This window comes from Sinocyclocheilus grahami, unplaced genomic scaffold (genome assembly GCF_001515645.1).
Source record: "Sinocyclocheilus grahami isolate Dianchi unplaced genomic scaffold, SAMN03320097.WGS_v1.1 scaffold444.1, whole genome shotgun sequence".
In the NCBI taxonomy this organism is placed as follows: domain Eukaryota; kingdom Metazoa; phylum Chordata; class Actinopteri; order Cypriniformes; family Cyprinidae; genus Sinocyclocheilus; species Sinocyclocheilus grahami.
Window position 1 is genome coordinate 1,024,696 of NW_015505623.1, and position 14,365 is coordinate 1,039,060.

The 14,365-nt window shown below is 37.5% G+C and overlaps 1 protein-coding gene across 1 annotated transcript in view; it reads right to left on the bottom strand.

Annotated features, from left to right (window-relative positions):
• LOC107552280 (FERM, RhoGEF and pleckstrin domain-containing protein 2-like) overlaps positions 1-14,365 on the bottom strand; it is a 66,717-nt gene that overhangs the window by 35,580 nt on the left and 16,772 nt on the right. The window contains exon 3 of the mRNA XM_016234143.1: positions 921-1,025. Within this exon, the coding sequence (XP_016089629.1) occupies positions 921-1,025 (105 nt within the window). The remainder of the gene's footprint in view (positions 1-920; positions 1,026-14,365) is intronic.

The window sequence follows — 14,365 nt, forward strand, 5'->3', positions numbered from 1 at the left end:
AAAGCCACTTGCTGCGAACTTTTCTTCGCGGAAGCTTTGCGTTAAACAAGTGAGATAACGAAATATTTAAATCTCTAATCAATATTTTTTGTCCAATTATTTGCCCAGTTAGTTTTGGTATTGAGGTAAAAATTATCTTGCATTCACTATACAACAGTGGGTGGTGGTCACGAAGATGACGGAGCAAATTTGAGGCGTTTCCCCCTTTTTGCAGCGACTTTCTTCTTGCAAGATCGGTAGACAGGGTGACCGTCCTCGATTAAATTGCCTTCAGGACTCTTGTAAAAGCCAAAATACGACCAGACCACCGATTTGGTCCTCTTAGATGGCTGAAAAATCTCCCGAGCGCTGTCAACTGCCTTCCGCCATTTCGTCTCGTGCAAAAAAACAAAAAACAACAACAACATTGCATGCTGCTTCTGCGTCAGACTGATGCTGGCTGGACAGGATTTACCGCAAGTTTTCAAAAGCGCGATAATCAAACACGGTTTTGATGATAATTAAATTTTAAACGGTAATACTAACCGTCAGTGCATTTTATCGTGATTTATCATGAAACCGGTAATCGTTCCATCCCTAAATCCTTTAAATACATAAAATCTTGTCTGGCACAATACACAGAACTTTAGTGAAATGTAAAATCTTTCACATTTGTGTGTAGTAATTCTGTATAAATCTTTTAATGACATGGTCCATTTGCAGGTATGTTATCAAATATAAAGATGTGTTCTTTAAGTTTGTGTGCCTGCATCAGGCAGGTTTAAAGGGACCAGCAAACCTCTGGGGCCCAGAGAGAGGCAGCACAAACAACAATACACCTCCTCGTCTTTTAAAAGCTTAGCCGGGTTTTCAGAGGAGCGGGCCATTCACAATCCAGTCTTTGTGTGAGCAGGGGGACTGTTTGTCAAGTGGCCACTTACCCAGTTCATCTGCAGGTTCTGAAACTCCAGACCAAAATAATCGCTCTCAATGAGATGGATCCGTCTGAACACTTCAGAGGAAAGAGTTTGCCCATCCGCTTTTGACTACAAGAGAGAGGGGAAAACAAGACATTCAATTAATACATTTATTAGGAAAAAAATTTTTTTTTTATAATCATGACAAAATTGGCTGATTAAATTATTTGCTGATTAACAAATAATAACAATTAATGCTTTAATAGTCCATTTTGTTCATTACAGGGCAAGCATAATACATAAACATACACCTTGAAAAGGTGTCATTGTCATTTATTTACACTAGAATTATTCAACAATAAAAATTATGATTTCCTTTAAGGCTACATATATAAAAAATACTGCACAAGAGTAAGATGACATGAATAATAATATTTTAAATATTATATAATTGAATAAAAGCTTTCAATAAATAAATAAATTTAATTAATTTGAATATTTCTTTTCACTTTCCATTCACACTCATCTGTTTTTTTTAACCAATCCAACCTAATTATAATATTATGGCAATATAATATTGGTTATTGTTGTTATGAATATCAGAATATTATGCATTAGTAATACATTTCAAAACATTCTTAATATGTGAGGCTGAAATTAAGCAAAATTGCAGTTATTAATTATAACGGCAATTCAATCAAATTGATTTAAAGTCTAAATAATTCTTAGTTAAAAGTTGTAGTTAATTTTATATAACATGGTCTACATTTCTTCATATTTCTTTTCTGTTCTTTAAGATTATGGGGTTGTGAGGGCAAAAATATTTCTGTGGAAAAGCAGCTGCGTCTGCTATGAAGTCGCTGGATATTTGAGGCTAATGGGTGTCAGCGAGAAATATCTGTGGCCTATCGGAGTAATTCTCCACAGCGTGCAGCCGGGCCAAAACCAGACACCAAGCCACAATACAGTCAATCTCTCTGAGATCAGCTGGACTGTCTGTTGTAAACATTTAACTGTGAAAGGCGAGGAGAACATCTGAGGACATTTCAGGGCACATAGGCGGTTAAACCTGCTTAAAGGAAAAAAGGGTTTTCCCTGTAAACGGATTCAGGGGTTTGTCATTACAAAATGAAGGACTAATTACTATGTACCCAGAACACACTGCACTTAGGTTTTGCCATTCGAGCCTGTGACTTTCTGGGAAAATTATACAGCAGACAGCTGTTTGCAATGTGAAATGTATTTTAAAGACCATAAAAACAGCCTGACTTGAATTGGGCCGGCCAGATTGTTACCCTCCAGTTCTTTGGTACGTTCTAAACTTGACTGATTCTTTCTACCTTTAATACAGTTTCTTAAGTATGTATGTATGTATGTATGTATGTATGTTCCTAATGTACTCTCTGTGCCAAGCAGGGCAGGTAAGCACCTTCCAAATGGCCTCCTCTTGGCTCTGCCAAAACTACTTTTAATAATTTTTAATTGTTATTTTGATCTGAAGAAGCAAAAATTATGATACCATTGTTGTTAGAATTTAATGCTGATATGAAATACAGTAGGGCTGGGTATCAATACAGATGTCCAGATTTGATTCTGATTCATAAGCCCTCAACTTGATTCAGATTTAGAATCAATTCTTAATTTAATTTGGGGATATTTCAGTTACAATGTCATTCATAATTTTGCCACTATTCTCTGTCCTCTAATGTTGTAAATTATACAGGGCAGTGTTTCATAATTCAAAACCGGTAATTCACCCTTTTTAAATATTCTTCAAAAGAACTGGCCCATAAAAGTCATTCATTTCTGGAATCAGGCTACACTGGTCGTGCTGTACATTCTTGAATCCCCAAGAACGTCTCTCGCAAAGTATGATTTCTTCTACCTTGGCACTGAATTATTATTGGATCACTCAAGATCACAATTAATTGGGGAGAAGAAAAAAAAAAAAAAAAAATCACCCAGCCCTCAAATGTATTATTGAAATGTAATCTGGATAAAAAGTTAGGGCCCGAAATAGATAAATATTAACGCAGTTTTGTTTAATTCACACATACTGAAGCACGTAATGCTCATGGTGTCTTCAGCCTCTGCCGCCTCAATATATGAGTACATGAACAGATAAACATAATCTCTAAAACTGTCCAGAGAGTCACCTCATGAGCATTTTACAGTTTCTTTTGAGAAAGCAAGAATGCAAGCTATGAAGGGCACAGAAGCCATTTTTGTTATGTGAATAAATAAAAGTATTTAGTTATAAATAAATGACAATAAAAAAAAAAATTTAAACAATTTTTTGACAGATTCCTAAAATGTGTTTTCTCTTTATTATGGCAGGTGGTCTAATAAATTGTTAAGAAAAGCATTCAGTTGGAACGTTTGTTTTAAGGACATTGGGCAGAATGTGGAATAGTGTGTTTTTGTCAATAAAATAAAAAAAGAAAATAGTTTGTTTTAATCCGATTAATCGAAAAAATAATCGACCAACTAATCGATTATCAAAATAATCGTTAGTTGCAGCCCTATTTGAGAAACACTATCATCAGATCATATACAAAAAGAAACTTAAAGGTCTTCACAGCAACACGTCAAAATAAAAGTTTGGTTTAACTTGAAGAAACTGTAACAGAAATTACTTATTGTAATGATACTACTATTACTAATAAAAAAAATGAAAACATTATTTTTTAAGGAATATTTACAAGAAAAATTATTTACCAGAATTTACTTGGCAGAAAAATGTTAATTCATATTTTTTTTATAAATCAATTCATTAGAGATGCTTTTGATTATTCAAATTTAATGAAACCATTCAAATCGAATCCAGAAAATTAATGGAAAACAGAATTTGAGAAAAAAAAATTCCTGGCCTTATTAGTTTTTGTTAAACTTTTAATAAATTGCTGTTAAATTGTGTAAGTTTCCGGATTTAATTTAACTAGTCTAGAAAAACTAATATTGAAAAAAAAAAACTGAATTTGGGGAAGAAAAAAAAAATTTAATTTGGGGAAAAAAAAATCAAACAGATTTCATAAGGCCCTATTCATGTAAACATGCTTGGATTCCGATTGAAACAAAAAGTGTCCATGTAAACATGGCTATTGTTATAAAATATTTCTATTTCAAATAAATGCTGTTCTTCTGAACTTTTTATTCACCAAAATATCCTGAAATAAATTACATAGTTTCCTAAAAAATAATAAGGAATTTGTTTTGAGCACCAAATTAGCATATTAGATTGATTTCTGAGTGACATTAACATTTTAAAATATATTGAAATAGAAAATAGTTATTTTAAATTGGAATAAATATTTCACACTTTTGAAGAGTAGTGCAAGTTATACTACTACGTCTATAACTTTTAAAGAAAATAGCCAAAAATGGCTGCCAATTGAGGGATTTTGATGTACAATCACTCAATTTTTAGGCACTACAATAAAACAATGAAAACCCACTGCTGGTTATGAACACATCTTCGACGTTCTCACATGTGAGGTGTGTCTTAAGCTTGAAAGTGAATTCTACAGCCTCTCAGTTCACATACTTCAGCAAAAATTGGATTAAATCTCTTTTCTACAGCTTTCTCAAGCACCCTAAACTAAAAGCCCATTAGAAGCGCAGCATAACAAAACTAAGCTGTGGATCAACTTGGTGGCGTTGACTGCAACAAGGAAAAACCACCTGGATCATATTTTCCATGTGTCACAGAGCAGAGCCCGCCGAACCCTCGAAGCACACAGACGTTATCCAGCGTGTAGGAGTTTCCCTGTTACAGTAGGAGTGTCAGCTGGGCAGGTTTATGGGTCAACAGTGGCTGGGATTACTGAGCAGCAGATGTTCACAGTCTGGGGAATCTTTCTCGTATTCACCAAGCCAACTTAGACTACACTGGCAACTGCTGAATCCAAACTAACAGTAGTGTGTAAGCTTTTGCATGTGAACAGAATCTATGTGATCATGCGTTTGAGCGCTGACTGTGTTTGGGCATGTTGAGATCTCAGCAGGAGGCATTTCTTTCTCACACACTAAGCAGGTAGCAGCTTTTGCTATGTTGCAACGATTTCAGCCACACCTTGACACCAAGCGATAACAAAACGTTGTAAATCATTGACATGGCAGTTACAAGAATGGATTAAAGTGTTTCTTGTGCCGTGGCTGCTGAATCTTCAGCACCACAGGCCCTAAGTAAAAGAAATCATACAGAACGAACATAATGTGATATAAAAAGTAAGAGAATACGTAAATACAAACATACAGCACAAGCAGTTCAAAAATGACCAGCCAATGTCTCTTCAGAAAGGTTATTTTGATGAACTGTTCAAAAGATTCACAGGTTTAGTGATCAGAATTAAATCCTTAACTAAATGAACTCACTGAATCAGAGTAGTCAATGAATCAACATCTGACTTGCTAAAGGTTGTGATGAAAAATAAGTAGTGACAAAAACCCTTTATTCCATATTGTGGCGTACATCTGACTAACAGATTATCAAAAAAAGAATACAAAATAAGACGGGGAAGTGGTTCTATGCATCGGTTGTTGTTATTAGATATTTTAGATATTTAAAAGTGAATGCGAGCTTGTAGCTGATTGTGGAGGACTGGGGTTTAATTACATACATCCGGCAAGCATCACCAGTCTAGTCTGCCATTTCCACCAGATGATAGAGTTGAAATTTTCATTAATTGGATGATTTTTAAAATTTTGATTAAACATTGCTAGGGCAAAAAAAAAAATCTAATATTAAACATATACGGAGATGAATCTTTCGCAATAATATCTATGAAGTGCATTTTCAAAATGGATGGGTTGAATTGTCATGCCAACTTAAAACATTTTTAAAAAAAGTTAACATTACTTTCACTGACACCCATCTTAAAATGAAGCTTTATTTACATACATTTTGTGGAATGTTGTTAAGGTAAATCAACTTAAATGTTGAAATCAAAAAGAAAATGACGCAGCCCCAGCCAAACAATTTTTATGAATGTAACATGACTGTACATATTAGATTAACCATTTAGTTAAATATTTAGCTCGAAGTAAGAGGAAAAAGCTCTCAGGAAATGTGCTGCAGACAGCTATATTTCCCGACTTTTCGTCACCGTGGTAAGAATGTACATGCAAAGTAAACCAAAAGCTGACCCTACTCTCAGGTTCTTGACCGTTGACTCATTTAAGAGCACAGATCAACACTCTCCCTCACTCAATACTCTCGTTGTTATGGTCATCAACTAAATGCTTCAGGAATCTGACCCTTAAAGGGGTCATATGATGCTGCTAAAAAGAACAGTATTTGGTGTATTTGGTGTAATGAAATGTTTATGCGGTTTAAGGTTCAAAAAACATTATTTTCCACATACTATACATTATTGTTTCTCCTCTATGCCCCGCCTTCTGAAACGCGTACATTTTTACAAAGCTCATCAGTCTGAAAAAGCGAGGTGTGCTGTGATTGTCCAGCTATCCAGTGCGTTGTGATTGGCCGAATACCTCAAGCGTGAGATGGAAATGTTATGCCCTTGCCATATTGTGATGATGCTCTGTCAGGTCGAAGCGATGAGACAAAAACATGAAAACCCATTATAAACGAGGCATTCGTTGCATCCAGTGGGGACATAATTATGGATTGTATTGACTTATACTGTCTTTTTACACGTTGCGTTGCATCGCGCCGCACCGCGTAAACATAAAACCATGTCTGCATTTGTGATCGGAGAAATGACAAACAACAAGCCCTACTCTACACTGCCCAAAAAAACTTGCTTTAAATATATAAAATATAAAAACTCTTTAAATATAAAAGACTTACTTACAGTCTTTGAGTCAGAACAGCCGGCATTGTAGTCTACTCTACCTGGATCAGGAAACAGTCCTCCATAAAATGTGCTGCACACATGCGAATATTTGGGTTGAAGTGTTCTGGAATAGTGTTGTAAATACAACTTAACCACTGATTTCCAGTCGTGTCCATTTTTGGAAGGCCAAACAAAGTAGTTTCGCTTTCACAATGAAACTGCGTCACACACGGTGGCCTACAGTGAGCAGAGGCCGGCGGCTAGAGTGAGGAACGGCCAGAGGGTTAGAGTCAGCGGCGGCGGCCTACAGTGAGCAGAGGCCGGGGGCTAGCGGGAGGAATGGCGGGAGGGTTAAAGTGAGCAGAGGCGCGGGCTTGAGAACAGCGCGGTCGGCGATTTCGAAAAAGGAGCGTCCGGAAGGACATGTGACGACTCTGGCAACAGGTGTTATCACTATGTCGGAGACACGCTAGCTTTCCCAAGGCAGACGAACTTAGAGTGGTTACAATAATCCGGGTTTAAATTGCACTCAAATTGATTTGATTTTGACGCAATATTTACACTGAAGCCCGCTGGCGGCTATGGTAAGGGGCATGCCATTTCCCGACCAGGCGCCGAGAGGTGCCAATCACAACACACACTTGCCCAGCTAACCAATCACAGCACATTTCGTATTTCAGAAGGCGGGCCTTCATTTGATACAGGAACTGTTCGAGCCGTTCATCCCAGACTGGCGAGAGAGGTGTTGTAATAATGTAAAATATGTGAAAAATAATGTGTTTTTCGAACAACCTATATGAGAGCCTGTTCTAGTTCACCCCAAAACAAAATCAAGACTTTGTAAAAGAGCATAATAGGACCTCTTTAAGACAATTTAAATGGAAAACTCTTTCAAACACCAGCGAGTGAAGAACTTGTACAAATCAAATACGATTATAATCATGTACTTATTTGGTTTCATATTTGATCCGTCTCTTCGTTGATACCGGACTTCTGCATTTGCATATGCCATACATTTCATATACTCCGTGTAACTCTGGTAAACTTTCTGGTTTTCTGTCTGTGAGCTCCCTCTGTTGCTTTGGCTGAAAGGATAACGAGAGATACCTCCGTATTTCAGGAGGCGGGCTTTCATTTGATACAGGAACTATTCGAGCCGTTCATGCCAGACTGGGGAGAGAGGTGTTGTAATAATGTAAAATATGTGAAAAATAATGTGTTTTTCGAACAACCTATATGAGAGCCTGTTCTAGTTCACCCCAAAACAAAATCAAGACTTTGTAAAAGAGCATAATAGGACCCCTTTAAGACAATTTAAATGGAAAACTCTTTCAAACACCAGCGAGTGAAGAACTTGTACAAATCAAATATGATTATAATCATGTACTTATTTGGTTTCATATTTGATCTGTCTCTTCGTTGATACCGGACTTCTGCATTTGCATATGCCATACATTTCATATACTCCGTGTAACTCTGGTAAACTTTCTGGTTTTCTGTCTGTGAGCTCCCTCTGTTGCTTTGGCTGAAAGGATAACGAGAGATACCTCCTTACATACTTTGTGGAAAATTCATATAAATGCTCATTCTTGCATCAAGAAATTTGACAAACATACAAGAGTTTGTCAGAAATGTTCTATTGTGTTATGCGTGTACACATTTGAACTTAAAAACACTAATAGAGTTGTTTTGTGCATTCCTGTCATCAAGAATAAATGGAGCAGCTGCCACTGAACAAGTATGTGTTCTCTTTTTATATGAAATAATGATAAATATCAGTTTAATTTAGCATGCTGACAAATTAATAAATTACAATTTAAATGGAAAACTCTTTCAAACACCAGCGAGTGAAGAACTTGTACAAATCAAATATGATTATAATCATGTACTTATTTGGTTTCATATTTGATCTGTCTCTTCGTTGATACCGGACTTCTGCATTTGCATATGCCATACATTTCATATACTCCGTGTAACTCTGGTAAACTTTCTGGTTTTCTGTCTGTGAGCTCCCTCTGTTGCTTTGGCTGAAAGGATAACGAGAGATACCTCCTTACATACTTTGTGGAAAATTCATATAAATGCTCATTCTTGCATCAAGAAATTTGACAAACATACAAGAGTTTGTCAGAAATGTTCTATTGTGTTATGCGTGTACGCATTTGAACTTAAAAACACTAATAGAGTTGTTTTGTGCATTCCTGTCATCAAGAATAAATGGAGCAGCTGCCACTGAACAAGTATGTGTTCTCTTTTTATATGAAATAATGATAAATATCAGTTTGATTTAGCATGCTGACAAATTAATAAATTAAAATTTTTATAGTAAATAATTGCTATATAAAATATCGATGCTGAAGTCTTTATAGTTAGTTAGTCTATATAGTTATAGTTTTTATTCATTTTTCCCCTTCAGGGAGGCATGATAAGGACGGGTTTTAGAGTAGTGCTGGTCTGACAGTGGGAATGCAGCTTGATTTTGGCCTCGCAGCTTGAGGTGTGAGGCTATTGGTCCAGCAAGGCTCGTTGTTAGCCCTGGCTCGCACTGGCTATTGTAATATTGTAATATTGACTGGACATCATTCTTACATGTGCTGGGATGAACTGTGACCATTCAAAGCATTGGTCTCTGTGGTTTTTCTTTTAAAGAAATTTTAAATTACAGAATGTAAGCACTCCTTAGTGGAACTTTCTTTGATTATCTACAAGCTGAACTGGAACATGGATATGGGAAATATACTTTGAGTTTTAAAGTCAACTGAAAACAGAAAAGCCTCATTTGAAAGCATTTACAAGTGATAACATTCATCGAAGTGAAAAAAACAAAACAAAACCAAGAGATCATTTGGTAAAGAGTTTAGTTCAAAGAAATCCATTTAGCTCGTATCGTCACTTTTGTCACATTACAAGTGACCTGGCAACAACGCTTTACTTAATTTTTTGGGGATAATTTTCATAAAATCCCATTTAAAACCATCTAAACACATGGCTTCTCCATTGACTTCTCCAAGCTTGTCTAAGAAACTGGCGGACAACCATAAGAAAGAAAGGTCTGATCAGATGAAAAGTGGCAAACTGCAATGGCACTTAGATTGCAATAGATTGTTTCTGATATATTTTGGTGAAAAAAAAATGGGTGAAATAAATGGAGGAGGACATAAATTGGGACAAAGTTGTTCTACCTTGATTCTGAACCATCTCTATTGCATAGTACCAATAATTTAGTAGTCTATAACTACTGCCATTGTTTAAATAAAACTAACATATTAAAATACTACATTAATAAAAATAATATATATTATTTAGTATACATTTTTTTAGTCTGAATCGATAACAATTAACCAGGTTTATTAGAATTTCAACAATACTGTACTGTGAACAGACATTACATGAAGTCTCTTTGGAAAGGCTCTGAAGTGAACTTGATCTGTGCTACAGCAAATCCCCTGATTTAAGGTCAAAGCCAGCAACGGCTGCCAACAGATCCGAACCATTGAAAAGCCCAATCTGTCACGCTTCAACACCCTCAAATTATATCAGAGTGAGAGATGGCAAAAGTTGTCATCGGAGTTGGGGGCGGCGGGGGCTTGAAGCAATCAAGAGACGCTGACCTCTAGGATTTTCCTCATGGCCAGCTCTCTCAAAGCAGTCACTAATTTGTTCCACTAATTGCATCGTATGGTGGACGTTAAGCAGGCCAAATGAGAGAGTGTGTAAGGCTTCCTAGTACTGACTGAACTGATAGGACAGCTTATCACATATGATTGCCATAACAGCAATTTCAAATAATCAGTAGAAATACAAGTGAGAATTTGATAACACACTACAGTAACAGAATGAGGTCACACACACACACACACACACACACAACTAAAATCAATTGCATAAATGCTATAAAGTGAATTTTGGGATCATGGTATGAAAAAAATGGATATTATTTTTGAGAGTTTCTCAAGATTACTTTTAACAGTGTTATTTAATTATTCCTGTTTTTAAGGGGCCTTGAAACCCTAAAACAGTATTGGAGCTTTTGCCATGCCTAATATCACATGTATCTCACATTATCAGCCATCAGTCAATCTACTCTGACATCTTTGTCTGACACAAACAAACTCACAATCAAAGTCATAGGTCTTTAAAGTTTAAAATCATGTCCAAAGGCTGGACTTTAGGGTTCTACTGCTATACTACTCATGCCACACCAACACAATCTGCCCAATCCTCAAATGCCTACTCCCACCTACCCCATTCCTCCCACTCACCCCTCTATAGCCTGTCAACCAAACTATTTATGAGCTTGTTTGCTCATGCTGGACAAGTCCTGCTCCACTCCCTCCTCCGAAATCCCATCAGCCGGCCCCCCTGTCTCCACTATTCCGCATTCCCCAGTGATCGAAGCAGCCCCCTCACTGCACTTACCCCTCCACAAAGACTCATCTGTGCCTCACACAAACAAAACACATTCATATATATTCATTAAAACACACACACATACATTTTCATCGCTCTGCAGGTCTGTCTTAAACACAAAACAGGGAGTGCTTTTTTCTCTCCTGTTGTTATGAGCTGAATAAAAAGGCCCGGTGTTATTGAGCTTCCTGGTGCTGCGAGGCGTGGGCGAAGCCCCGAGCCTGTTGACCAATCCCATTCAAAACTCTTTTTTGCAGCGCTGCCCATTTACCTGGTGTCACTGTGGCTCCCTCACTGTCAGTTGCAGTTGTTTTGATTCTGAAAGCACATTCAAAAATGGCTCCGACATTAACAAAGGAAAGAATCTGGGTACAATTTCTACATAAACAAAGAGGGAATGTCTACTTCGGGTCTTTGCACAGCATTACACAACACGCATTGTTTTAAGAAAAAGAAAAACACACACATTATAAGGGAGGAATTTTGCCAGTAAAAACTAAAGTTGGCACATGGAGCCAGCATTCTTGGAAGGCATGTTTTACTTTCTGTTGTGCCATTAATGTCATTTATGTACAGGAAATGTCTTTTATTGTGATTGTTTCCAGGTCTGTGCAGGTTCAAAGACCGTTTCTGGCCACTGGACATTCTCAGCGGTTCAGCTTTGAAAAGGCGGGTTGTTTTTTTCAAGGCCTGAGCCAGTTCAAACATCCAACGCAGCAATTTGTGTCTATTTTTACTTGCACATCAACGGAGAACAAGCGCAAGATTGAATGTAAAGTCAGGACAAATCATTTTATGAATCATGTCATTTATGAATCAGTCGTGAAGTAATGTAAATCACAAGTTCTTGCAAATATTCAACACAAATGATAAAAGGGTCAATGACAAATAAAAGTCTGTATAATAACGAAAATGAAAAAAAATAAATCTAGTTTAAAGTGTGCCAAATTCTTAAAATAAAAAAACTCAAATTAATGACTCTAAAAACAAATATCATATTGCTTAACTTAAATAATAACTATAACAATTAATTATTAATACATTCATTCATGATAATTGATATTAAAATATTTTCTGTACACACTGAATACTTGTTTGTAGACATTACAATTTTTAAAAAGGACAATTTATGGTAAAAAGTTTCACCGTTTAATTAAAGCATACTTAAAGACTTTTAATTCAGAAATTAAAAACACGTTCATCATACAAGACATCTGAAAGAAAAAAAAAACTAAAAAGAGCGCCATGCCATTGACCCAGAAGTAACTGTTGCAATTGTAAGTGTAACATTTTGATGTATCACTGCTAAAACTCGCAGTCTGCCGATAAATTTGTAGACTTAGATAAGAAGTATTTGTCCAGACAAAGAGAACATTATCATCCGGCTGAGGTGTATTTATATCTGTTGCATAGTGTCATTGAGCAGATAAAGGGGACTCTCTACTCTCTCTCTCTCCACAAGCAGCTGTGAACAGACCCTCATTGGAGAGTATTTGGCAAGGGTCCTGGTCCTGGCACAGACTCAGCTCAGTAAGAGAACCAGTGTGACATGCTATCACACACAACCTCTCCTGCCTCTCTTTAGGACTGAAAGCAGGGCTCTACCAAAATACAGCACGCTCAGGCCCTGAGCTGTGCGAGAGGTCTCTGAAGTCTCTGTTTAAAGGGGTCATATGACATTGCTAAAAAGAACAGTATGTTGTGTATTTTGTGTAATGCAACGTGTTTATGCAGTTTAAGGTAAAAAAAAAAAAAAAAAACTTATTTTCCACATACTGTACATTATTGTTTCTCCTCTATGCCCCGCCTTTCTTAAATGCGTCGATTTTTACAAAGCTCATCGTTCTGAAAAGCGAGGTGTGCTCTGATTGGCCAGCTATCCAGTGTGTTGTGATTGGTCAAATACCTCAAGCGTGTGACGGAAATGTTACGCTCCTTACCATACTGTGATGCCTTGTCCTGGCGCGATGAGACAACACCAATAAAACCCATAACAAACGAGGCATTTGTTGCATCCAGTGGGGACATAATTACTGATTATAATGTCTTATACTGTCTTTTTACATGTTGCGTTGCGTATCGCACCGCGTAAACATAAAACAATGTCTGCATTTGTGATCGGAGAAACGACAAACAACAAGCACTACTCTACACTGCTCAAACTCGCATTTGAATCATCAGTGGCAAATTCTTTAAATATAAAAAAAAACTTACTCGCAGGCTGAGATTCAGAAGCGCCAGACTGTCCTTGGAAAGTTGGAACTGCCCCACTTTATAGAAACAGCCTTTGTGCACAGACGCATTGTAGGCTACTCTGCAGGTTCAGGAAACAGTCCTCCATAAAATGTACTGCACACATCTGAATATTTGGGTTAAAACCCATTATAAACGAGGCATTTGTTGCATCCAGTGGGGACATAATTACTGATTATAATGTCTTATACTGTCTTTTTACATGTTGCGTTGCGTATCGCACCGCGTAAACATAAAACAATGTCTGCATTTGTGATCGGAGAAACGACAAACAACAAGCACTACTCTACACTGCTCAAACTCGCATTTGAATCATCAGTGGCAAATTCTTTAAATATAAAAAAAAACTTACTCGCAGGCTGAGATTCAGAAGCGCCAGACTGTCCTTGGAAAGTTGGAACTGCCCCACTTTATAGAAACAGCCTTTGTGCACAGACGCATTGTAGGCTACTCTGCAGGTTCAGGAAACAGTCCTCCATAAAATGTACTGCACACATCTGAATATTTGGGTTGAAGTGTTCTGGAACAGTGTTGTAAATACAACTTAACCACTGATTTCTAGTTGTGTCCTCTTTTGGAAGGCCAAACAAAGTAGCTTCGCTTTCACAACGAAACACACAGCGTCACGCACGGCGGGCTTGAGTGAGGACCGGCCGGCGGATTCGACGAAGGAGCGGCCGGCGGGGGTGGGAGAACCACATGTGACAACCCTGGGCTGGACTCCGCTTTGTCCACGGTGAAAGCCGATCCGGCGATCCACAGCGCGAAGTTGATGTATTTCCTCAGCGACCAGCATGGATCAGCTATAGGCTCTAGGCACGACAAAGCGGATATCGTCCTCTTTTGGAAGGCCAAACAAATTATTTTCACTTTTCACAACATGAAACCATGGTGGCGGCGGCAACAACCATACTACAGCGAGAATAAAAGTTATGCCTTCTTTCTTTGCGTGAACATTTGTGCGGTGTTATGCAAATCTTCCCACACAGTGACGTAGACATGTGGGGG